Below are 27,009 nucleotides of genomic sequence, written 5' to 3'. Positions count from 1 at the left end.
TCTCCAGTTACTGATTTTAGTGCTTTTCTGTGTACGGGAAGATGAACTGGTCATTGAAATTGTTCCTTTGATAGGCATCTTAACTATCTAGAACCATTATCCTGTTTTTCTCCATCTGAATTTCTCTGAGGGTCACCTTGGGGTGGGGGTTGGGGGCTGCAGTGCCTGACGGCTTAATGGTGGGCAACATTGTTGTTTACTGAGATGGCAATCCACATTTTTTGTCCACAGTACGTCAAGATGGATCTTTGGTTTTTGCTATGTGAATGTTGTTTCTCTGCCCATCTTTGATCTTCTTCCCCCACCTTTAATGCTTTACACAATCACCTTGTTTAGATTTTCTAACTGCCTGAAGGGCCATATATATTTTGAAAAATACCCACAAGTAATTTTGATAGGCCCCTCTCTTTGTAATAATGGTTAAGACACAGCCATTTAAACCCCAGCTCTACCACTTACTTGCTATGATAATGCTGGTCTTCAGGGAAAGGAAGCTCAGAGTTACTCTTCTCCTCCCCTACTTCCCTGGATAATCCTGCACGTGTTCTGTTGATGATGATGCCACTCTCATCCCTAAGCACTCTTGAGGTGGGAAGATGTCAAGAGATAAAGAGGGAGGATAACATCTGAGAGGGATTAAGTGACTTTCCCCACAAGCCCAAAGCAACTAGCTGACTGCTGTTTAACTCAGCCCCAGCATCAACAGTGCACCACTCAGGTTTATGCAACACGTTTCCTCATTAAGTGGGCTTTCCTGGTGGCTCAGCTGGTAAAGAATCTGCCTGCAATGCAGGAGACCTGGGTTCGATCCCTGGGTTGGGAAGATCCCCTGGAGAAGGAAAAGGCTATCCACTCCGGTATTTTGGTCTGGAGAATTCCATGGACTGTATAGTCCATGGGGTGGCAAAGAGTCGGACACGACTGAGTGACTTTCACTTTCATTTGTGGCATGTACCCCTACAAAATAAGCTAACAACAGCATATGTATTGCCTACCAGTGCCAACCATTTGAGTACCTACTCTGTGCCCACTTGTGAGCCTACAGTGTACTTGTTATGTATTTGTGTGCATTGATTGTATTTATTGTGTATAGCCCCCTCCTTATATTACTGACCGGAGGCTAGATAACCAAATGGAGGTCCATAAAAAGCACTGGAGAAGTGGATATATAACTGGATGGGCAAATAATTACCAGATAATGATTGAATACACTGGTTCAGTGATAGATATATTACATTTCTGAATAATAGAAATACCATGAAGCTTTTCTTATTGTTACTGGGATATGGCCTGGATGTTCTCAGAAATCTGGCTTTATTAGTTTCCAACTGCTTCTGCAATAAATTATCACACTCAGCTGGTAAATAATCCGCCTGCAATGAGGGAGACCTGGGTTTGATCCTTGCATTGGGAAGATCTGCTGGAGAAGAGATAGGCTACCCAATCCAGTATTCTTGGGCTTCCCTGTGGCTCAGCTGGTCAAGAATCCGCCTGCAAGGCAGGAGACCTGGGTTCAATCCCTGGGTTGGGAAGATCCCCTGGAGAAGGAAAAGGCAAAGGCTACCCACTCCAGTATTCTGGTCTGGAGAATTCCATGGACTGTATAGTCCATGGGGCTGCACAGAGTCAGACACGACTGAATGACTTTGACTTGACTTTGCTCATTAAATAAAACCTGAATATGAACATCAGATGAAAAGTTAAGTCAGAAACTGCTGTGCTCTTATCTGTTTACAATGCATACCACTGATGTTCTTAAAGCTCCCTAGGAGCCTCAGTGGGCAGAGACCCTGGTTACTATTTCAACACAAAACACGGGGGCAGGGAGCAGGGAGTAAACACTGTATAATGTTTTTATTCCAAAGCCAATCAAGGAGAGTATGTGAAGAGAGGAATTACAGGAAAGACTAAGATCTGATAAAGAATTAATAGAATGAAGCACTGGATTATTTCATTCAATCAGAAACATTTATTAAATGTAATAATGATCACATTACTGGACCCTAAGCGCTTCTCTTGGGGCTCAGCTGGTAAAGAATCTGTCTGCAATGTGGGAGACCTGGGTTTGATACCTGGGTTGGGAAGATCCCCTGGAGAAGGGAAAGGCTACCCACTCCAGTATTCTGGCCTGGAGAATTCCATGGACTGTAAATCCATGGGGTCACAAAGAGTAGGACACAACTGAGCAACTTTCACTGGACCCTAAGCTACTCTCTATGAATACAAAGGTTTCTAAGCCTTGATTTTAGCGCTTGAGGAGCCAATAGTCTAGGACAAAGCTTCTCCAACTTTAAGGTGTGGATGAAGTATGTTAGTCATTTAGTTGTGTTCGACTATTTGTGACTCCCTGGATTGTATCCCACCAGGCTCCTCTGTCCATGGAATTCTGCAGGCAAGAATACTAAGGTGGGTAGCCATTCCCTTCACCAGGGGGGTCATCTCCCCTCCTCAAACACTCTACCAAAAAAGAAACCCAAAACGATTTTCACAAAAGAGTTTTCATTACTAAAATTAAAATGAAATTTGACTTTTTAAGATTATACTTTTAAAGGATGAAATATTTTCTAGAATGGATTTTGAAGGAGAATCATACCCTAATTACAATATCTTCTCTTCCTATGGAAAATAGAGTTAAAAATGAGAAAAAAAATTTTAACTCAGCACAGCAAGAATTATCCAATAAGCAGGAAGTAATTTTTGCTGCTGTCTTGTACAGTTCTGTTTTTTTCCCCCAAATGCTCTAAATGTACATGTAGAAGCTTTATACATAGAAATAATAATAATAAATGTTATTTAAAAAACTCACCAATCTGAAGTTTATCTGATTTATGGGCTGGGAGAGGGAGAAGCTAGATAGAAAGGCTGGTAAATTTGGTAGTAATTTAAAAATAAGGTCTACTTGAATAAATCTGAAAGTATGTCACAATTTGCTATTTTCTCAAGTATGGAAGAAAAACATGCCTAATCTTAGTAAGTATTCAATCATAACAAAATGTATCTTTTAACAAAGGGAACATGATACTGGAAATTCCTCAGATTAAAATAAGTTTTCTACTTCCTCTGCATTTCTCCAGAGAGCTTTGTACACACAACATGGCATACAGTTCATTTCTCACTAATATAAGACAGATTAGACCACTGTATTTTACTTTTATCATTAAAAAAGTTGTGTCATGATCAAATTTTGGTACACATATGAATAAATTTATACTATAGAAGTGCTCTTCAAAAATTGGTGTTAAATTATTTTCATTTTGACAATATTTATTACAAATCACATTTTATAAACACTAGATAAATTACATACAAAAGCTAGACACAAATATATAGAAGTAAAAAGCAGTACTATTGACACAAGAGAAATAAGCTAATATAATGTCAAATATCTATAACTTAATAAAATTACTAAGTTTTCATTGCTAATACATTTGCATGAATTCAAAAGCCATTCAGAAGTAAAATGTATAATACTAATTATAATCAAGGTTTAAGGTGATAGAAACAACAACCATAGTACTACTTATTTTTTAAAATCTTTTCAAACATTCAGAAACAAGAACTGTCCTAAAAGACAAGTTAAATCTGGGTAAAAGCTCTTACCTAACTGAAGAGTATAAAATTTTAGGCTTTGGTTAATAGACACTAAAATTTAGTGGAAATTTTTAAATTAACATCTGCCTTATATGTAATATTCCTGAGTTTTTGCTAAAATACCATAGATAAAGAACTCAGTCTACAGCATTGCATAACATTGTACTATATTTTTGGAAGACAAAAAGTATTATGATTTTTAAAACTGTGAATAATGAGATTTAATAATATAATTATGATCAGAAAGAATATGCTTAATTTAGCTTACCTATGAGAAAAATTAATGCCCTCTGACCACTATTTGGCAAAGCTAATTTGTAAATTATGATCAAAATTATATTAAATCCATCACTGATTTTTATTTGCATCTTATAAAATCATTTTGATTTTAATGAGAGGTTATGTAATATAGAATGCTCTTATAAAAGACTGAAATGATATGATGCTAATACAGGTGAGGCACAGGGTAGGTGGTCAACATTACTTATTAGTTTAAAGTGAAAAGTCTTTTAATGTATTATTTCTGAACATTGGACATACAATACAGTAGTTGTAAATGAATCTGAAAATATCCACAAAGAGTTTAAACATGAAAATAAATTGTTAGTAACAATTGTAAGAGGAATTTTTGCAAGTGATTTTTTTCAGTCTTAGTTTTATCAAAATAGAATTAAATTTAAAAATAGACCTAGGAAAGCTAACTTCCAATTAGCTACTCTGTATGGAGAAGGAAATGGCAACTTACTCCAGCATTCTTGCTTGGGAAATGCCATGGACGGAGGAACCTGGCAGGCTATAGTCTATGGGGTTGCAAGAGTCAGACACGACTGAGTAACTAGGCACACAGCACGTGATGCAGATGGCAGGTTCAGTCCCTTCTCACAAGATCAACCTATCAAAATCTTCTGATTACTTTCTGTTACAACAACCCTCTTAAATCAGTTTTCCCTGGGCACTGAATCAATGCACCTAAGGACTGGTCCAAGAATGTGGATTTTTAAACAAGTAGCTCCCTCCTGCCCCCTGGTAAATTATTACGTTCAGGTTGATTTGGAAAATAATGCTTTAAAGCAACCAAAATAATTTTTACCAGACTTGAACATTGATTGATAGGAATTTATCTAGCTTCTTAACAATCTGCATAACTCATCAAGATGCTTAAGTATTCTTACCTAAAAATGCTGCAAGGTTTTGTTTTAATTCTAATAGCTCATAAGAGTTGATAAAACGGTAATCACCTTTGTGAACTGCTGGTGATTGGGCTTCTATAGTTTCATTATTCCATATACCTTTTCCTACCAGGAAGCAGAAGAGTCATTTAACAGTTTTATTCAAAAAATAAACAATGTGGAATATATTCAAATAAGCATACTACTCACAACTGTTTAAAGTAGTCTTTAAACAGTTATACCAACATGAGCTACTTGCAAAACTGGTTATCAAATACCTATTAATTAAAAAATTGAATTTACAAAGTATTAGGTCAACTCTGTACACAAAATCTCATTTTCCATATTATGGAACTAGGAAGCAAATATTTAACTGGATATGTATACAAGAAAAATGTACACAGGTTCATTTTAACTGATCAGCTAGTAAGGAATCCTTCTAAATTAAAAAAGAAAATGGAAGATATTCTCAAACAAGTATTATAGAGTACTGAGTAAAGTGTAAATTAGAGATTTGAAAGAATGTTTAATTAGGATTAAAATAATGAACTGCTAGTCACTTCTGTTTTCTAATAACAGTATCATATGCAGAGAAAACCTACAAGCTCACTGAACTGGGTTAAATGGTTTTTAAGCTGATTAAAACTACTTAATTTAAAATGAACTCTTTCCGAATCTCACATAAATGATGCAGTATTCAACAATTTATTTAAAAAATGACTTTAACAATTTTAGCATCAGTTTAAAAAAAAACCCATTGCTAACACACAAATTGAAAAGGGCTTAATACGAAGCCCTTGGTTCCTCATTGCACTTCATATTCCCATCTGTATATCAGCAAAATTGTAGAAGCTGTCTACATCTCCAGGTGCCGTCTCCTTGCTTTCTGATACAAATATCTATGTTAAATGTAAGAGAAAAAAATAACATATTAGTAATCCCCAAATTCCAAAGCCCACATCCTCCACAAAACAGTCAAAAGCTTGCTATTTAAAAGAAATTCTGGATTTTCTGTAGAATTCATGCAGTATAGTTTCAATTAGCTATGATGTAAATACAGCTCTTTTAAAAGCATTTATGATATAATTAAAGTCTTTGCTTTATAATGCTTTGGTTTTATTTTACTACTCTTGGAATTTCAGTTTTTAAAACATGTAAACCAATATTATGAAAGCTACTGAATAAAGAGATTTATGTAAAGAACTCTTAATTTCTTCTATTTTCTAATAAGAATCTCAATAGACCAAGAAGCAAAATTTGAGATTATTTTTTTCAAAGCTGCTAAAGATATTTTACTAATTTTAAATTAACTATTTTCCAAACATCAACAAAGCAGTACTCAATAGAACCCTTCAAAAACAGTTTTTTATAAATGTCTGCCAGAAATCAGAGGAGACCTGAGTTCTATTTATCTTTATCATAACTAGCTGAATGATGCTGACAATTTAATCAACCTCTCTGGGCTCCATTTCCACATCTGTAAAATGAGAAAGTTGGATTAGATAATCTATAACTTATTCAGATCTAAAAGCTCCAAATCATATAAACATTTTCTCTCTGTTTCCTTTTCCATTCAATCTGATTATATTTGCCCTCTCCCTAAGTACTTGTGCAATGATCAAATGAGACAAAAGACAAAGTACTTCAAATTATGCAAATTCAAAGGCCCATAAGCTAAATCAGACTACAAAACCAAACGTTTCCTCTCAGATATTTATAAAAAAAGTTACATATACTCATTTAATCCTCTTATATGTTTGTTTCTAAGCTATATTAAGTAAAAATTTGAAATTCTTAGACTCATCAACATCTACATGTAATGATTTCTAGATATAGCTCAAGTTTTGATGAAGTATTACTGAAGCAAATAAAAGTGAACACTGAGCAATAGGCTTGTCCATTTAAAGTATACAATCTTAGAAATGTAACATTTTCAGCATATCACTATTTTTATTTATTTGCCACACTGTGCGGCTTGTGAGGCCTTAGTTCCCTGACCAGGGATGAAACCTATGCTGCCTACACTGGGAGCACAGATTCTTAACCATTGGACTGCCAGGGAAGTCCCAACATATCACTATTTTTTAAAAAGGAAGAGACATTTGGTGAGACATTTGACTTTAGAAACACGTATGATTGAGATTTTTAACACGTAGACACTTTGTGAATTTTTAAGCTATTAAAATTTCAGTTTGGCAAGGAAAAACCAAAGCTTAGTTCTCGATTGTTTACCAAAAGTTTTAAAAATCATGATGTGCTAAAAGTACTATTTAATTGTAATGAAAAGAGAAGGAAATGAAAGGTTCGACTGAAATATAGTCAATAGTATCTTGTACCTTGGTCCCTTTGAATGTCTCGTTGACAATAAGTTGACATCCTTCCACAGCGCCATCTCCATTGAACTCCAAGGCAATAACAGGACCTATAAGCAAACCCAGGAAGTGTTGTCTTATCATGAACACAAATCTATTCTCAAATTAATCTTCTTATTCTTCCTTGAAAAATCTACAGCCTTTTCTTTGGGGGTAAGAGAAAAGAAAGAAGAGAGTAGATAGATAGGACACATCACTTCAGCTACTTTTACTCTAATCATAAAACAAATTAACATAGAGTTTCATCACATGACAAGTAGCTTCAGTGCCATTACAGGTCTAGTGTCACATTTTTAAGTGTTGTAAATAGTCTGGCTTTTCTGGTTTTCATTCTTCTATGAAAACCATAAAAAGTCCACCCATTTAGCAGTACAAAAAAATAGCTGATAAAATGACAAATAAGATCAAAAGCTATTCAAGTCATTTTGCCAGGCAGCCAGTCTTTCTTCCAACTCTCCTACTTACAGCCAAGTTTTGGGCCACCAATAATGAAGCTAAGCCAAGTAGGAATTGAGGCCAGGTACCAAAAGTCATGATCATCTGAAAGTGTTTTCTTGAATGTACCATAAAACTATATTCTAGAACCAAAGAACAAATTTTATTTTATAATTCTCTGGATAGAACATTTGTGCCTCCTTTTCCATACTTAATTTGATTACTTTTAAACCACCTGTACTTGAAATTCTGGTGTAAAGATTAGTGATTCAGTTTGGGCGGGGATCTAAATGTAGCACTGGCACTACTGGTGTCAAGTTATTGGCAAACATGGCCATAAGTCAGCCAAACAAAACAAGCCTTTCAAGTCAATTCAATTTTTTCAGTTATATTCCTAATAGATTTGCTCTTTATCTCCCAGTAATGTAGAAGTTCTGACCTCCAGGAAATTACAAATTTCTTGAAAAAAAGACATAAATCTATTAAACCATATGGAACAAGGGAGAATAATGAAGTATTAAGGAATGAAATACTAAAATGAATGTAGACATGTGCCTCAGAACAAGGCACAAGAAGGAGAGAAAAGGGCTTGTGATTTAATACAGACAACAAATACAGAAAAGACAGGCTATGTCACAGTCAACTCTACAATTAGATACAGTGAACAAGTTTGACTTTTGGCAGCATCACAGTATGTAGATTAAGATAGGTGCTGAGTAAAGAAGATAACTGAGGAATATTTTCTCAGAAAAAAAAAGGATGAGTCTATGTCTGAGGCAAGAAATGAGTAAGATCAACCTGGAATATCTTGTTGAGCCAAAAAACAATCAGGCTATCAAAGACCAATAGGGTTTTATCAAAAGGATATAGAAGCCAGCTTGAATAGGCTACTAATGGCCAAAGATGATACATAGTGAGATCAGAAGGAATAATGATGGCAATTTATTAAAACATACTGAATACATAAAGTCATGAGCTCATAATAACATTCAAAAAAGACACAAACAAACAAAATTCATTGGACACCACTGAAGGTTGCTAGGGCACCAACTTTTTACTCTGAAAATTGATGTTTAATGATTTTTCCTTTATTTACTTTGCATTTCTGATATGAAGCATATTTCAAGTTAGTCAAATATCTCAGTGCATAAGAAGTTCTGTTAATATCCATTAATAAATGCAGAGGTAGTGACACAATTAGAAAATGATCATTTTGAAACTGTTAATAAAATAACTGGATCAGGCAACAATCATCAATGGCTTTAGTATCCCACAGGGAAGACTGACTGGAAACTACAATAAAAAGATTGTCACCACCTGAGCCTAAGAATCTTAGCATCACTAGAAGTACAACAATCAAACATTATGTGCCTTCTCATTACAGAAAAGAGTACAACCTGTGAAATATTCTTACCCTCCACCCCCCAAAAAACTCCTTAAACCTGAGTGTAAACAAGGCTTTGATTTAACTTTTAATCCACAAGAACTACAGAAGGACAAATTAAACAAACCCATGCATACTATGGGACAATTGACCAGGTTTCTTTTACAAGACAAAGGCATGAAACAAACAGGGGACGGGGAACACCTGTTTCTGGTTAAGAGTGATATAAGATACAAAACAACCATATCCAGTGAGTAAGGAGGCCAATTTTAGATCTGGATCAAATTAATCATAAAAATATATAAAGAACGTTTTTAGACAATTAGGGAAATTTGAATATGGACTAGTCAGTAGATATTAAGAAATTGTTAATCGTGTTGGATGTGATAATACATACCACTTAGGAGAACATTTGTGTAGTATATAAATTATATCTTTATTTAAAAAGAAAACAGTCATTTTTAACTTCATTTTGTTTAGGACACACATACTGAAATATTTAGGGATGAAATGACAGGACATATCAAAACTTGATTAAAATACTTCAGCAGAAAAGAATATAGATTATTTTTAAAAGTATGGCAAAAAGTTGATAAAACTGGGGTATGGGTACACATGGAATCATTGGAAGCTACTTTAGAGTAGAGATAGTACATATAGAAGTTTGCAAAAAAAAGTTTAAAAATACATTTTAAACTGAATAAATATTGAACTAAAAAGAAAAAAGTTGATAATGTAGGGTTTCCAGTTTTGCAGAGAATGGAAAGTTTTAATTAGGATAGAATGGAATATGCTTTTATTCAGGATCACTAAAAGATACATATATATATAGATACATATATACACACATATATTATATATATAAATATTATATGTATAATATATATACACACTATATATATATAAAGTCAGACATTTATTACTGAAAGTTCCTGTATTCTACAAAGACAATAAAATCTAGAATTTGGAAATACAGTTTTGATAGAATTATCCAAGTATGTAACTTGGTTGCTATCCTTTGAATAGAACATTAAGAACTTCTGATAAGTGACTTAATTTGCCAACAAAGAAACATTAACCAAAAAGGTGGATAAGTGTATCAATTTTGATTAACATGTGTGCATTACCCTAGATTTAAAAAAACTACACCACCAACAATGCCGTTTTTAAGCAGTTCTAGTCATCTCTGGAGAAGGCAATGGAACCCCACTCCAGTACTCTTGCCTGGAAAATCCCATGGACAGAGGAGCCTGGTAGGCTGCAGCCCATGGGGTCGCTAAGAGTCGGACACGACTAAGCAACTTCACTTTCACTTTTCACTTTCATGCATTGGAGAAGGAAATGGCAACCTACTCCAGTGTTCTTGCCTGGAGAATCCCAGGGACGGGGAGCCTGGTGGGCTACCGTCTATGGGGTTGCACAGAGTCCGACACGACTGAAGCGACTTAGCAGCAGCAGCAGTCATCTCTAGTCATCTAATGACGAGGACTACAATTACTTCAAAGTGATTACTTCAAGTGATTATTTCAAACTGAATTATGGGGTCAAGAACATCACTGGTCATGTTTTTAGTGTTTTAATGTGACTGTCTTATCAAATAGCTTGCAATAGCTTTAAATCTAAATATTTGAACTGTCATGAAAAAAATGTGAGACTCTGAAGTAAACAAAAATGATTTCTGGATATCCTATCTAATGAACTCTATGTTATTTAACATGACCTTGGAACAAGCCATTATCACGTTTCAGTTAGATTACAGCAACAGCCTCCCAGCTGGTCTCTCCGTTTTTCTCTTAGAGTAACCAGAATGATAAAGGCTACATTTTAAAGGGACCATGGCATTCCTATGCTCTAAAACCTCCAGTAAAATATGTCTATACTTTTCTTATTTTTAATTGTTCTAAAAATAATGGACAGTTTAGGGAGCAGTTGTCTCAGGATTACCTGAGATGCTGTCTCCCAGGCTTGAACTCCTAAAATTTTCCACCCAAATAAAACACAACTCTTAACATTTAGGTTGTGGATATATTTTTCTAGTTGGCACTTAAGGCTCCAAAATCACTGCAGATGGTGACTGTAGCTATGAAATTAAAAGATGCTTGCTCCTTGGAAGAAAAGCTATGACCAACCTAGATAGCATATTAAAAAGCAGAGACATTACTTTGCCAACAAAGGTCCATCTAGTCAAAGCTATGATTTTTCCACTAGTTATGTATGGATGTGAGAATTGGGCTATAAAGAAAACTGAGCCCTGAAAAATTGATGCTTTTGAACCATGGTGTTGGAGAAGACTATTGAGAGTGCCTTGGACTTCAGGGAGATCCAACCAGTCCATCCTAAAGGCAATCAGTCCTGAATATTCATTGGAAGGATTGATGTTGAGCTGAAACTCCAATACTTTGGCCACCTGATGCGAAGAACTGATTCATTTGAAAAGGCCCTGATGCTGGGAAAGATTGAAGGCAGGAAGAGAAGGGGACGACAGAGGATGAGATGGTTGGATGGCGTCACTGGCTCAATGGACATGAGTTCGAGTAGGCTCCAGGAGTTAGTGATGGACAGAAAGGCCTGGTGTGCTGCAGTCCATGGGGTCTGAAAGAGTTGGATATGACTGAGCAACTAAAATGAACTGAACTGAACGGAACTAAATTTCTTTGCATTGTTCATTTAAGAAGGGCTTGTTATCTCTCCTTGGTGTTCTCTGAAAGTCTGCCTTCAGTTGGGTATATCTTTCCCTTTCTCCTTTGTCTATAGCTTCTCTTCTTTCCTCAGCTATTTGTATAGTCTCCTCAGACAACTCTTTAAAAAACGTCGTCACCAAAGACAAAGACTGAAACGCTGTTCAGATTGAGGGAGAGCCATGACCACTAAATGCTACACATAATCCTGGAACAAATGAAAAAATAAAATTTCCCTCTGCAAATAATAAAAAAAAATAAATAAATAAAATAAAATATTAAAAAGAAATTTATTTATTTACTTGGCTGCTCTGGGTCTTAGTTGCAGCATGTGAACTCTAAATTGTGGCACATAGATCTCATTCCCTGCCCAGGAATCAAACCCAGGCCCCCTACATTGGGAGTGTGGAATCTTGGCCACTGGGCCACCAGGGAAGTCCCTTGTTGACACTTAAGGTTCCAATTCTCACCAATATGGATCAATTTGTACCACAGAAGGACAATGAATGTGAAAAAGAAGAACTGCAGAAAGAACCTGAGGACAATGAACATGAAAAAGAACTGCAGAAAAACTTGAGGACAGTGAACATGAAAAAGAAGAACTGCAGAAGAAACTTGGTTTTATCCTACACATAGGGTAGGGTAATAGCTTAATACTCAACAACAGAATTAAGACAGAACTCTAAACAGAAATTTAGAGCTATTTCTTTGTAAAGCTGCTCCTCACTGTTATTTCCTATAAAACCCATCTGCCTACACCCAGAGAAACTGATCTTATTCCTTTCAATTGAAGGATACCATCAGGTTTTCCTGGTATCACTTTTCTTGAAACTTAAGTCTGCAACTGTCTCAAGGCAGAATGCCAAGATCATCAGGGGACTCAATTTGTCTCTCTCTACTTAGGAAAACACTTTCTAAAAAGGATTCTGAAAATGACATTTTACATTTATTTCAATAATTTGAAAATTATTTCAGAAAAGATGTACAGAGAGCTTACTATCAATTGTTAATTTCATTTTTTATAAAGAAAGATTATAGTTAGGAGTGCATGGTAACTGTTAAAGAATTTTTTTCCAAAGTTAAAAAAGAATATTTGACTAATAGTCTTTGAGAAGAATAGTTCATATATCACACTGATTCCCTCTTTTATTGAGAAGCTCTCTTGAAGTCATGTAAGAATCTGTGAAAGAGAAATAATGCAAAATTCAGGGAGAAGGGAGGAAGAGAAGGGCAGTAAAAAAGAAAGAAGAGGAACAAAACAGAGAAAACCAGTAGGAAATGCTGGCAACTGTGGAGAAGGAGGAATAGTGAGGGGGAAAAGGAGAAAAGAAGAGAAGAGGAGTAAGAAGAAGAAGAAATGGAGGAAACAATGCTACTTCATTTCTAAGATTGTGAATAAGGCTTGTCCAGAACTTTCATTACACTTGTGTTGAAGCTTGTATTATCAAAAAAGGAGAAAATCATTTATTCTCCTGCATAAATGACATGAGAAACAAACAAATGGTAAATGAAAATATTTAGAAATAACCATGGTAAAAAGTTTAAAACAGTAGGATGACTATAAAAAAGAAAAATAAAAACTTTTTCTTCCATAGCTTTCTTTAAAACTGAAATAAAGGGCCTCCCTGGTGGTCCAGTCGTTAAGAATCTGTCTTGCAACCATGCAGAGGACACCAGTTTGATTCCTGGACCAGGAAGATCCCACATGCCGCAAGGCAACTGAGCTCGTGTGCCTAGTGTATGTGCTCTGCAACAAGAGAAACCCCTGCAATGAGAAGTCCTGACGCTGCAACTAGAGAGTAGCCCCCGCTCACCAGAACTGGAGAAAGCCCTTGTGTAGCAACAAAGACGTAGTGCAGCCAAAAATAAATAAATATTTTTTAAAACTTAAAAAAATGAAATAAAGAGTATAGTTATTCAACACTGAGATCACACTCTTAAGTACCTCCATTTTTTCCCACTGAAGGATATTTTACATATTCCTTTTATTTTACGTTTCTCTAATAATGAAGGATGTTGAGTTCCTCACTTACTTGTACTGTGAATGCTTCATATCCACTGCTTCTTTTTATTGGACTTTTGGATTCTCTTTGCTGATTAGCAGTGTATATAAGTCATAGAAATAAGGCCTTTATATGTGATATTATGTACAAACGATCAAAACATATCTAGAATTTGTTCCCTTCTCTCCACCTCTTCCCATGATAATGGACTTACTGGACAATATTTCTCTCCTGAGTGACTACAATAATCTTGCAACCTTATTTCTTGTTCCTGCTGAAAAGATATTAGATGCCCAGAAGTGTTTCTGTGGTTAGGGGATTAACAGCAGACAACTCTTGTAGAGGGACAACTTCTGATAAATTGAATGTGTTCTTGAATGTCTATTAAAATCCTTGAGAAAAAGAAAAAAATAACTGACAGTTTAATAATGTAAACAATGCATTAGGTGTTTGTAGCATATATAATGGAGAAGGCAATGGCAACCCACTCCAGTACTCTTGCCTGGAAAATCCCATGGGCGGAGGAGCCTGGTAGGCTACAGTCCATGGGATTGCAAAGAGTTGGACACTACTGAAGCGACTTAGCAGCAACAGCAGCAGCGGCGGCATATATAATAGTAAAACATATAGCAATGACACAAGGATAGGAAGGAAGATTTGAGAATATGATGTTATTAGGTCCTTATAAACTACAAGCCATGTGGTACAGTACTATTATAAAGTGAAAGTGAAAGTCACTCAGTCGTGTCTGACTCTTTGTGATCCCATGGACTATACAGTCCATGGAATTCTCCAGGCCAGAATACTGGGGTGAGTAGCCTTTCCCTTCTCCAGGGGATCTTCCCAACCCAGGGATCAAACCCAGGTCTCCCGTATTGCAGGTGGATTCTTTCAGCTGAGTCACAAGGGAAGCCCAAGAATACTGGATAAATTATTTAAATATGTATACTGTAAAACCAAAGGTGACCATTAAAGAAGACTTAGGAAAAGAAGTATAAATAAATCAATCAATAGGTTTTATTAAAAAATACCCAATTTAACAGAAAAAGAGTTAACAAAAAAACAAAGAACAAGTGGAACAGAAAGCAGCTAGCAAGATGTAGATGTTAATCCAACTATAACAATCTCTTTCAATATGAATGGTGTAAACACAGCAGTTAAAAGACAGAGACTGTCAGATTGGATTGAAAAGCAAGAACACACTATACGCTGTCTACAAAAAATTCATTTTAGATACACAGATTTTGATAGTTAAAAGAAAATGGATAAAAATATATGATGAGCAAACAAAAGCTGCAGTAGATGTATTTCAGACGAAGCAGATTTCAGAACAAGGAAGATTATCAGAGACAAAGAGGGACATTACATAATGATAAAGGATTCTTTAAGAAGACGTAATTCTAGATGTGTATGCACCTAAAAACAGAGTTTCAAAATTCATAAGGCAAAATCTGATAGGATTTGAAAAAAGAAATAGACAAATGCACAATTATAGTTGAAGACTTTGACACTCTTCTCTCTTTAATTTATAGAACAAATAAGCAGAAAATCAGTAAGGATACAGATGACCTGAATAGCACCATTAACCAAACCAATCTAGTGGACATTTACATAACATTTCATGAAACGAAAGCAGATTATACATTCTTCTCACATGCACACAGACTAGGAAGAACCTTAACTTTTTAAAGAAAATAGAAATCATACAACGTGCATTTTCAGACCATAAGATCATTAATCTAGAAATCAGTAATAGCAACATATCTGGACAATCTCTCAAATATTTGGAAAATAAACATTATACTTCTAAATAATCCATGGATCAAATGGAAAGTCTCAAGGGAAACTACTACATCAGGGGTCAGCACACATTTTCTGTAAAGTGCCAGATGGGAAACATTTTAGGCTTAGTGTCTAAATACAATGTTTGCCACAACTAATCATCTCTGCAGCAGAGATGTAGCAGCAAAACCTAATAAATAAACAAGTGTGGTTGTGCTCTGATAAAACTTCATTTACAAAATATACAGTAGGCCATACTTTGCCAAACCCTGAGTTAAATGAAAATAAATCATATCAAAATTGGCAGGATGCAACTACAGCAGCACTTAAAGGAAAATTTCTAACACAAAATACATATACAGTCAATCTTCATTATTTGCAGGTTCCTTATTTGCTAATTGCTTACTTGGTAAAATTTATTTTACCAAACAGGCAAAATATTTTACCTAATATCAATACTTGCACTTTTTTCATGGTCATTCATAGACATATACAAAGTGGCAAAAAATATGAAATGCCTCACATCCATGCTCCAAGGTAAATTTGAACAAAGTGATGCTCTGCCTTCTTGTTTAAGCATTCATTCTGTAAACAAGTGGCTTTTTCACAGTCCATTTAGTACCACATTTTTATACATTTTGTTGGTAATATTGGTATTTAAAATGGCCTTCAAATGTAGTGCTCAAGTACGGTCTAATGTTCTTAAGCTTAGGAAATCTGTGAAGTGCCTTACAGAGAAAATATCTGTTATTAACAGATAAGCTTCATTCAGGTACAAGTTATAGTGCTGTTGGCTGTGAGTTCAATGTTAATGAATCAAAAAAATATACTAAATGAGGGTTTTAAACAGAAACACACATACAACAAGGTTATACTGATTGGTTGAAAGAAATGCTGTGACCAGAGACTTACAGGAACCTAGCCCTACATTTCTCCTAGGAATAGCAGTACAGTACTCACTGATTCAATATTCACAGCAACTTTATAGAACATATTTACTGTGAATAACGAGAATTACTCTATTAGAAAAGATGAAACTAGTAATGCAAACTAAAACCTTAAGAAACTAGAGAAAGAAGAGCAAATCAAACCTAAAGCAAATAAAAAGTAAATAAGCATTGAGCAGAAACCAATGAAACTTAAAAGAGAAATAGAGAAAATCAATAAAACAAGGAGTTCTTTCTTTGAAATTATCAACGAAAGTGATAAACTCTATCAAGGCCAATGGAGAGGGAGAAGCCTCAAATCACCAATAGGAGTATAAGGACATCGCTACTGATTCTGCATACATTAATAAGAATAAGGAAATACTATAAATTCTACACCTATATATTTGATAACTCAGATGAAATGAAATAATTCCCCCAAAGACAAAAACTATCAAAACTCACCCAAGATGAAAAATATATCTTGAAGAGCTCTATATGTAATATATAAATAAATTAATTAAATGTATAGCTACAAATCTTCCCCTCAAGTCTTCAGGCCCAGATGGTTTTGCTGGCAAATTCGACCAGACATTTAAGGAAAAAAATGATACTAATTCTCTATAATCTCTCCAAGATGACAGAAGTAGAAGGATACTTCTCAAATCATTTTATGAGGCCAGCATTACCCTAATATCAAAGCAAGACAAAGATACTACAAGAAAAGAAAATGACAGACACAATATGCTTCATGAACAAAAATGTAAAAATTCTCAATTAGCAAATTGGATCCAGCAATATATGAAAGGGATAAAACATCATGACCAAGGGCATACATCTCAGGAATATACGGCTGGTAAGACATTCAAAATTAACAAAAGTCACTGACCAGATTAAATGACTCAATAATTAAAAAAAAATATGGTCATTTCAATAAATGCAGAAAAAGAATTTAGCAAAATTCAATATCCATGCGTGATAAAAACTTAACAAACCAGGAATAGAATGAAACTCCCTCAGTCTAATAAAAGGTATATATGAAAAAAATCTGTAACTAACATCATTCCTAATGGTGAGACTGAACACATTTTATCCTGAGATCAGAAACATGGCAGACATGTCCTCTTTTCACTAGTTTACACAACAAGACCTAGCCAACACAATAATGCCAAAAAAGGAAATAAAAGGCATGTCAAAGAGACAGAGGAATTAACCTAAAAGAGCTCCCAAAGGGTAAAATTGGAACAATTTGACAGTATTGGACTATAACCCAAAGAATAAAATACATATCTGTGAGTCCCTACTGACAGACATAAATGACTAAATAAATAAATGGGAGAGAAGGGACAAATCTTTCATATAGAATTCCAAATAATGTATGTAGATACTCCTCTCTCTAGGAGGTGATGCTTAATTCCTTCTTCTTGAGTGTAGACTGTTCTTAGAGATTCAACTTCCAAAAAAAAAATAGAAAGAACTTCCAAAGAGTATAGAAAGGGGGAAAAAGGAACTTTACAGTGTTTAAGAAACCTGGCAGATACCACCTGAACCAAGTCACTAAGGGCAACATCACCAGTGTTAAGTTATGTTGCTATCACGTGCCCTACGGTGTGGTGTGATGGGATGTGATGTGATGAGAAAGGCACTTCACCTCTCCTCCAAAACTCAAAACCCCAGTATAACCAGAGAAAACACTAAGACACACACAAATCGAGGGACATTCTACAATAATTTACCAGTACTGTTCAAATATTTCAAGGTTATGAAAAACAAGGAAAGACTCAGGAACTGTTATAGATTAGAAGAGATTAAGGAGATATGGTGACTAAGTGCAATGTGGGATCTTGGATTAAATTCTGGAACAGAAAAAGGACATAAGTGAAAAAAAACCCAGTGAAATCTGAATAAGGTTTATAGTTTGAATAAAGAGTATTTTACCAATGTAAAGTTTTGACAAATGTACCATGCTTATGTCAACATAAGAGGAACGTAAGTAGTAAAACTCTCTGTACTACCTTTGTAACTTTTCTGAAAGTCTAAAATTATTCCAATATAAGTTTATTTAAAAAAATAGAAATGTCTAGTAGATTTTCATCTCAAACTAGAAGCCAAAGTCTCTACAGTGGCTCACATGGCCCTATATTATCTGATTCTTCCTTTACTACTTCTCATATCTCATCTATGTTTGCTGAATAAATGAATGAATGATCCTTTAAAACAAAGGAACCCAAATCTGACTAATCATCAGAACCATATGGGGAACTTTGTAAAATGCAGATGCCAAGGGAATATCTCAGAGATATTTGAATCAGTCCTGAAGTGGGAGTCGGAAATTTAAATCTTTAATAGTACCCCAGGCAGTTCTGAGAATCAGTCATTCGAAAGATTCTCAGGATGAAAAAACACAATGAATTCCCTCATTAAGCTGTCAAATAGCTTCATTAATAGAAAGGAAATAACTGTGACTACTTTAAATGATGATGAAAATTTAGAGACTCTAAAATAAAAACTATTTGAAATAAAAGCAAATTTTCCAAAGGGTAAGTCCACTCCCCTCCCCTCTCAGAACAGTGGTTTGCAACTGGGGGCAATTTAGCCCCCGAAGGGGCATTTGGCAATGTCTGGAAACGTTTTTGGTTGCCATAATTGGGGCAGTGTGCTACTGGCATCTAGTCAGTAGAGGCCAAGGATGTTGCTAAACATCCTATAATGTACACAACAACCCATCACAGCAAAGAATTATCTAAAAATATCAAATACTGGTGAGGTTGAAAAACTCTCCTTAGAATGTCTGATGGCCACTTTTACATAAAGACCCAATGCCTCCAATACCTACAGGAATATCTCCACGGACAGCCTGTTCATTATTCCATGTCAATCAATGCACTACTGGCAGCTTAAAACTTTTGCCCAACTTTTATTTTGAAAAATTCCAGATATTATAGAAAAGTTGGAAGAATGACAAACATCCATTTGCTCTTCGCTTGCATTCATGTTAAGTCGCTTCAGTCGTGTCCAACTCTTTGCAACCCTATGGACCATAGCCTACCAGGCTCCTCTGTCCGTGGGATTCTCAAGGAAAGAATACTGGAGTGGGTTGCCATGCCCTCCTCCAGGGGATCTTCCTGACCCAGGGTAGAACTCACGTCTCTTACCTCTCCTGAATTGGCAGGCAAGTTCTTTATCACTATCACCACCTGGGAAGCCCTCGCTCTTCACCTATACCCATCAAATGCTAACATTTGGCCACATTTGCTTTGCCACACACTATACACATACACACACATGCACACAGACATGCACAAACACACACTTTGCATTGCTGAGCCATTTGAAAATAGTAGATATCATAACACTTCAGCATGCATCTCCTATATAAATGACCACAATACTATTATCATACTTAAGGCTACAACAATAATTCCATAATATCATCTTCAAAATTCCCCAGTTGTCCCCAAAATGACTTTTAAAACTTTAGAGTTCACCCCACCCTAATCCAAAATCCAATTAAGGTTCATTCCTTTCATTTAGTTGTTCCGTTCAGTTCAGTTGCTCAGTCGTGTCCGATTCTTTGCGACCCCATGAATCACAGCACGCCAGCTCTCCCTGTCCATCACCAACTCCCAGAGTTCACTCAAACTCATGTCCATCGAGTTGGTGATGCCATCCAGCCATCTCATCCTCTGTCGTCCCCTTCTCCTCCTGCCCCCAATCCTTCCCAGCATCAGAGTCTTTTCCAATGAGTCAACTCTTTGCATCAGGTGGCCAAAGTATTGGAGTTTCAGCTTTAGCATCAGTCCTTCCAATGAACACCCAGGACTGATCTCCTTTAGGATGGACTGGTTGGATCTCCTTGCAGTCCAGGGGACTCTCAAAGAGTCTTCTCCAACACCACAGTTCAAAAACATCAATTCTTCAGCACTCAGCTTTCTTCACAGTCCAACTCTCACAACCATACGTGACTACTGGAAAAACCATAGCCTTGACTAGATGGACCTTTGTTGGCAAAGTAATATCTCTGCTTTTCAATATGCTATCTAGGTTGGTCATAACTTTCCTTCCAAGGAGTAAGCGTCTTTTAAATACATGGCTGCAATCACCATCTGCAGTGATTTTGGAGCCCAAAAAAATAAAATCTGACACTGTTTCCACTGTTTCCCCATCTATCTGCCATGAAGTGATGGGACCAGCTGCCATGATCTTCGTTTTCTGAATGTTGAGCTTTAAGTCAACTTTTTCACTCTGCTCTTTCACTTTCATCAAGAAGCCCTTCAGTTCCTCTTCCCTTTCTGCCATAAGGGTGGTGTCATCTGCATATCTGAGGTTATTGATATTTCTCCCGGCAATCTTGATTCCAGCTTGTGCTTCATCCAGCCCAGCGTTTCTCATGATGTACTCTGCATATAAGTTAAATAAGCAAGGTGACAATATACAGCCTTGATGTACTCCTTTTCCTATTTGGAACCCGTCTGTTGTTCCATGTCCAGTTCTAATTGTTGCTTCCTTACCTGCATATAGGTTTCGTTTAATCCAGAACAGTCCCCCATTGTTTTTATCCAAGGGTGTTGTCTGCAGAGTCCTTGCCAATTGCCTTGTAAAATGTCTTCCATTTTTGATTTGTCTCATTGTTCCCTCATGGTGTCATTTAACATGTCTCCAGATTTCCTTTATTCTCTATAAACTAGAAGCTAAATCTTGGCTCAATTAGATTCAGGCAAAATATTTTTGGCAAGAATACTTCACACATGATGTTGTATATTATTACCATCACATCAGGAGAAATACAATGCCAGGTTGCTCTGCCATCACTGATGCTAAGTACCCTGATGTAAAGGCACACTTTCCATTTGAATTAGAATGTGTGTATCCTACTTCTCATCAACTTTTACCCCAATAGTTTTAGCATTCATTGTTAACCTTTGAGTTAATTATTACATCAGGGTTTGGAAAATAGTGATTTCTGAAGTCTATCATTCCTTCTATGTTTATTAGCCCACAGTATTCTGTAAAGAACAGAAGAGCTTTCCTTATTCCCTCTCTCCCTGCCCACCCTTTTGTTTGATGCTTGTGTGTGTGTGTGTTATTCGCTCAGTTGTGTCTGACTTTTTGTGACCCCATGGGCTGTAGCCCGCCAGGCTCCTCTGTCCATGGAATTCTCCAGGCAAGAATACTGGAGTTGCCATTCCCTTCTCCAGGTGCTTAATGCACATTTATTAACTGAATATATTGAATACTATTGATTTTACAAATTAGATAAAAAGCATGGGCTGATGAATTTTATAGAGATATTCCTCAGATTATAAAAACAAATTTTAAACAGATGATTTGTTTGTGATTACCTAGATGAGAAACTGATTATTACTGTGAGACCATTTGGGGTCCTGGAGAACTGGTCATTTCAAGCTAATGGAAGAGTGCTTTCCTGGTGGCTCACATGGTAAAGAATCTGCCTGCAATGCAGGAGACCCAGGTTCAATCCCTGACTTGGAAAGATCCCCTGGAGAAGGGAATGGCAACCCACTCCAGTGTTCTTGCCTGGAGAATTCCATGGAGAGAGGAGCCTGGTGGGTTACAGTCCATGGGGTCACAAAGAGTTGGACACGACTGAGTGACTAACACATACATAGGAAGCTTCTGGATCATGGGAATATCTAGCAGTCATTCATGATATCTGTGAGGACCATACAGTTAGATAGATTCCAAGATGACTGGGTATGCTGGTCTATGGTTCCAGTGCCAATTTCCTCTCTCCTCTTTTTTATTACCACTATGGATGCATGGATTTCTGATGTTGTTAAATCAATTCCCTTCATTATTGTGGTTTTTTTTTTGGGGGGGGGCCACACCACGTGGCATGTGGGATCTTAGTTTCCTAAACAGGGATTGAACCTATACTCCCTACTTCATCATGCTTTTGATGCTCAAATTGTCCCAAATTTGACCAGTGGAAATTCCTTGAGATTCCTTTAAACTGACTCCTGTGACCTTTTGACATGGCCTCATTAGTCTCTGACTACTTCCTATGGACATCTCTGATTTTAAAAGCTGTTTATATATTGCTTTGCTGAAATTCTTAAAACATCTGTCCATTAGTTTGAGTTCTACTTTTTGTAGGAACAGAACACTTCTTCCATGTGGAATGTTATGTGACTTAAAAACACATACTATGGTTGTGTTAGAGCAATTCTATGAAACCACTTCACTAACATTACACAAGCATATAAATCATTAATTTAGGTCTATTCATATGCCCACTTCATCCCTAATCCTCACACTTTTATATGTCTATTACACTTATTATTTGATTGAATTTTCTTAAAGCTGCTAAGGGTTTAAAGATTTATTTTCCAGGTTCCATCAGAATGTTCCTGTATCAATAAGGCTGCATCAAAGGAGCCAGGTCATAATTTCCTATATATAATCTAGGATAGATTCATACACTGGTTAGAGACAGTCTATGGTACTACCAGAGGAATCACAAAAGTATATAAAATATATTGTATTAATACTTAAGGACTGAATCACACCCAGCATTAGTTATTAAGATTATCCTAACAATCCTCCAATATTTTCCTATAGCTTTTTGCAGTTTATTTTAACTTATTTATACATAAAGAGCATATGAATGCAGATGTGCCCCCTTTCCAGGATATATCCAATCATCATTATGTATTATTATATATTTTGCTCAGGCCAGTCAAGAAAAGCCTGATGAGCCTTCAGCAAACAACATCCCTGCTCTGACGGATGAACTCTGTCTTCTAGAATCAGGACACCTTCAAATACATGGAGACAAACAGCAACACTTCAGAAGTACACATGAACTCTAGTTCCTCTGTTTGTAGACATATTTCCAGCGTCTGAAATTTACTGGTGGCATTTGCCCACTGGGGAAAACAATTCTAATTATGCATAGAAACTTAATCAATCATGTTAAGTACACAGAATGGTATGCCCTTTGATTTATATTTCTTATTTCTTTTCCAGTACTGTCAAAGCACACTCACTGAAGGCAGAAAGAATCCTTATCAAGTCCTTTATAACTGGCAGGGAGAAGGAAATGATCACTCACTATAGTATAATAATACAACAATAATAAAATAATAATTAAAGATGATAAAATACATAATAATAAAATGTGACTTTCAAGAAATAAGATGATAGAACAGGGGAAGGAAAAAACCTAATGCGTAGTGTCTAGTTGCAGGGTGGGGGTTGCAGATCAGTGGTAAAGCATGTGCTTTACATGTATGAGGTCCCTTCCATTTGTCTTTGGGGCTTCCCTGGTGGCTTAGATGGTAAAGAATCTGTCTGTAATGTGGAAGACCCAGGTTCGATCCTTGGGTAGGGAAGACCCCTGGAGAAGGGAATGGCAACCCATTCCAGTATTCTTGCCTGGAGAATTCCATGGACAGAGGAGCCTGGCAGGCCATAGTCCATGGGGTCAAAGAGACATGACTTAGCGATTAACACTTTCACCTTTCACTTCACTAATGTCTAGTTAATTATATATGGCATTTTGAATGATGTGAAATTTTGACATTTCTGAATGGTAACAGGAAAAACATAAAACAAATGACAAAGAGAAGACAATTTAAGAGAAATACTAAAGGCAAGAGTAAGTCAAATCAGCAGTTTAAAAGAATAACCACAAAAAATATACCAATCATCCAGAAGGTACCTTTGTTCAAAAGAGGAAGGAAGTCAGGTGCTTTTTCATGAAAAACCCTTTGAGCATCTTCGGCTTTCATTGACACCTCCTTTGTCTGAACTAGGAAAAAGCCTTTAGCAACCATCTGTGGGAAATAAAATTTCATTCAGATTTTAAAATGACCTGAGGCTAAAACAATGTTTTCCTATTCTACAATTTTTCTATATAAAATGCAACACAGCACTCTGATTTTCATTTTAGTTAGAACTGTAATTCAGGGTGTTTACTGTAACAAGTTTTCACATACACAAGATTCTTCCTTCCAGATGCATGGTTCTGGTTAAGAATGAGTACTGCTATGCTTACTGTTACAATTAAGAGCCAAAGAAACATAAATTAGCCCTCAAAATTTTAAGCATTATTTAAAATTTTTTTTGACTGAAACTAACAAATATAAGCTTTAGTTTGGTGATAGCACAAATGTCCAATGAGAGGAGAATGGTTAAGTAAATTATGGTATGTTCACATGATAAAATACCATAGTTCATTAAATATAACAAATAATAATGGGGGAAGCTTATATAATAATGTTAATTTTAAAAACCATGATTCAAATTTACATAGTCTAGCACAACAATGATAGATTATGTTTATGGAGCACTTACTATGTGCCAGGCAGTTTTATGTATTCTATATGTATAACATGTTTAACCCTCTTACAAGACAGATACTATTATTACTCTCATTTTACAGATGAGAAATTAAAGCACAGAGTGGGTAAGACATCTGCCCGTGATCACACAACTATTAAGTGACAGAGCTGTGATTTGAATCCAAGTAATCTGACTGCTGTTGTTCAGTTGCTAAGTCATAACCATGTTTGCAAGCCCATGGACTGCAGCACGCCAGGCTTCCTTGTCCTTAACTATCTCCCTGGGTTTGCTCAAATGTGATTACAGACTAAATAAATTAAAAACTATTCCTACAAAGATAATTCAAGGTTCAGCATAAAAAGCTTATTTCTACTCTATTTCTATAGTTCTTTACAGTAAGTACATATTTTTTTTAAACATGCAAACACAGTTTATTGTGTGATAATAATTTTCATCCATCTTGGGCAAATATTTAGGAATAGGACTGTTCAGTCATATATAAAATGAGTACACATTAATTTTTAAGATAATTATGAAAATAGTTTTTTAAAATGCACAATTATGGAGAGAGTAACATGGAAACTTACATTACCATATGTAAAATAGATAGTCAATGGGAATTTGCTGTATGTCTCAGGAAACTCAAATGGGGTTCTGTATCAACTTACTGGGGTGGGATGGGGAGGGAGATGGGAGGAAGGTTCAAAAGGGAGGGGATATATGTATACCTATGGCTGATTCTCATTGAGGTTTGACAGAAAACAACAAAATTCTGTAAAGCAATTATCCTTCAATTAAAAATAAATAGATTTTTAAAAAATGCAAAGTGACTCAGCCAATTAAAGCCTATTGAAATTTTTAATCATAAAAGTAACAAATAAGCTCAATATAGAATATTAAGAAAAAAACAGAAACAAAGAAATATTGACCAAACTGCCACTACTCAAGGATGTCACTGCTATAATAGGTACACCTTCTTTTCTGGGCCATGCCACATGGCCTGTGGGATCTTAAAAGTTCCCTAACCAGGGATCAAACCCATGCCCCCTGAAGTGGAAACTCAGAGTCTTAACCACTGGACCACTTCATCAGGGAAGTCCTGGTATACTTCCTTTTACCCTTCCAGTTTTTGTTCCATTACAGAAATAATACAGGTTTTATGTAAAATCCATAGAACTAAAAACAAAAAAAGAAAACCCTGATCTTAATCCACTTCCTAAGAAGAACCACAACTATTAACATTTTAGTATATATAACTTTCCAGACTTATCTACTTAAAAAAATCAGATACATAATATTCTACAAATTTTCACTTAGTTGTAAACATTTTCCAACTATTCTACTATAAAATCAGTTTTAATGTTTGATAGTATTTCATTCTATGGCTACATTATCCCATACTATTTCATCAAATTGGATTCAAACTCAAATCCTTTTTCAGAGCCCTCAATGCTGCCTCAGAAATAAAAAGAAACACCCATTAAAAAAGTAGAAGAAAATTACATAAACATCACTGCCAGACGATGACTGCAAAGTTACTTAAAATATCAGAAACAATCCGACATCTGTTTCTAATTCCCTAGACTGCTCATTACCTCTCATTTTATAGTCAGACACATAAACTGACAAAAAATAAGATGATTAATTCAAAATACCATTACCTAAAAACAAATAATGAACTATGAAACTAGTATATCTAGTTTGATGTTTCACTGCAGACATGTGAAGAAACTGTTTCATGAAAATTCTACTTTTAAAGACTTGAAAGTAGCAGTAACTACCCAACTTAAATTATCCAATACTTTACTTCCCAGATGGTGCAGTCGTAAAGAACTTGCCTGCCAATGCAGAAGTAGGAGACGTGGGTTCGATCCCTGGGTTGGAAGATCCCCTAAAGGAATAAATGGCAACCCACTCCAGTGTTCTTGTCTGGACAATTTCATGGACAGAGGAGTCTGGTGGGTTACAGTCTATGGGTCACAAAGAGTCGGACATGACTGAGCACGTATGCACGTGGTTACTTCCAAACAACTCAAACTACTTTTACTTTAATTTATCCTATGCATATCTGTGATGCAGTTAAGAGCCAGCAGGAAATCTGATTTTTAGATGAGAAAATTGAGGCTCCAGTGACGCCATCCAACCATCTTGGATGACAGAGGATGAGATGGTTGGAGGCATCACTGACTCAATGGACATGAATTTGAGCAAACTCTGGGAGATGGTGAAGGACAGGGAAGCCTGGTGTGCTGCAGTCCATGGGGTCCCAAAGAGTTGGACATGACTGAGCGACTGAACAATGAGAATTTCTCTTGACTCCTATGGAATGTGTTTTCTGGTTTACCCAGTTTTTCTAGACTTC

At 35.9% G+C, this 27,009-nt stretch overlaps 1 protein-coding gene across 1 annotated transcript in view; it reads right to left on the bottom strand.

Moving 5' to 3' along the window:
* Nucleotides 1-1,946: 1,946 nt before the first annotated feature.
* RP2 (RP2 activator of ARL3 GTPase) overlaps nt 1,947-27,009 on the bottom strand; it is a 46,365-nt gene continuing 21,302 nt past the window's right edge. Inside the window, exons 3-5 of the mRNA XM_061409876.1 lie at nt 24,025-24,139; nt 7,097-7,182; nt 1,947-5,659 (exon numbers count right to left, since the gene is read on the bottom strand). Coding sequence (XP_061265860.1) covers nt 5,576-5,659; nt 7,097-7,182; nt 24,025-24,139 — 285 coding nt within the window. The 3' untranslated portion in view covers nt 1,947-5,575. The remainder of the gene's footprint in view (nt 5,660-7,096; nt 7,183-24,024; nt 24,140-27,009) is intronic.

This window comes from Bos javanicus, chromosome X, assembly GCF_032452875.1.
Source record: "Bos javanicus breed banteng chromosome X, ARS-OSU_banteng_1.0, whole genome shotgun sequence".
NCBI classification, from domain to species: Eukaryota; Metazoa; Chordata; class Mammalia; order Artiodactyla; family Bovidae; genus Bos; species Bos javanicus.
This window is presented reverse-complemented; position numbering and strand designations above follow the sequence as displayed.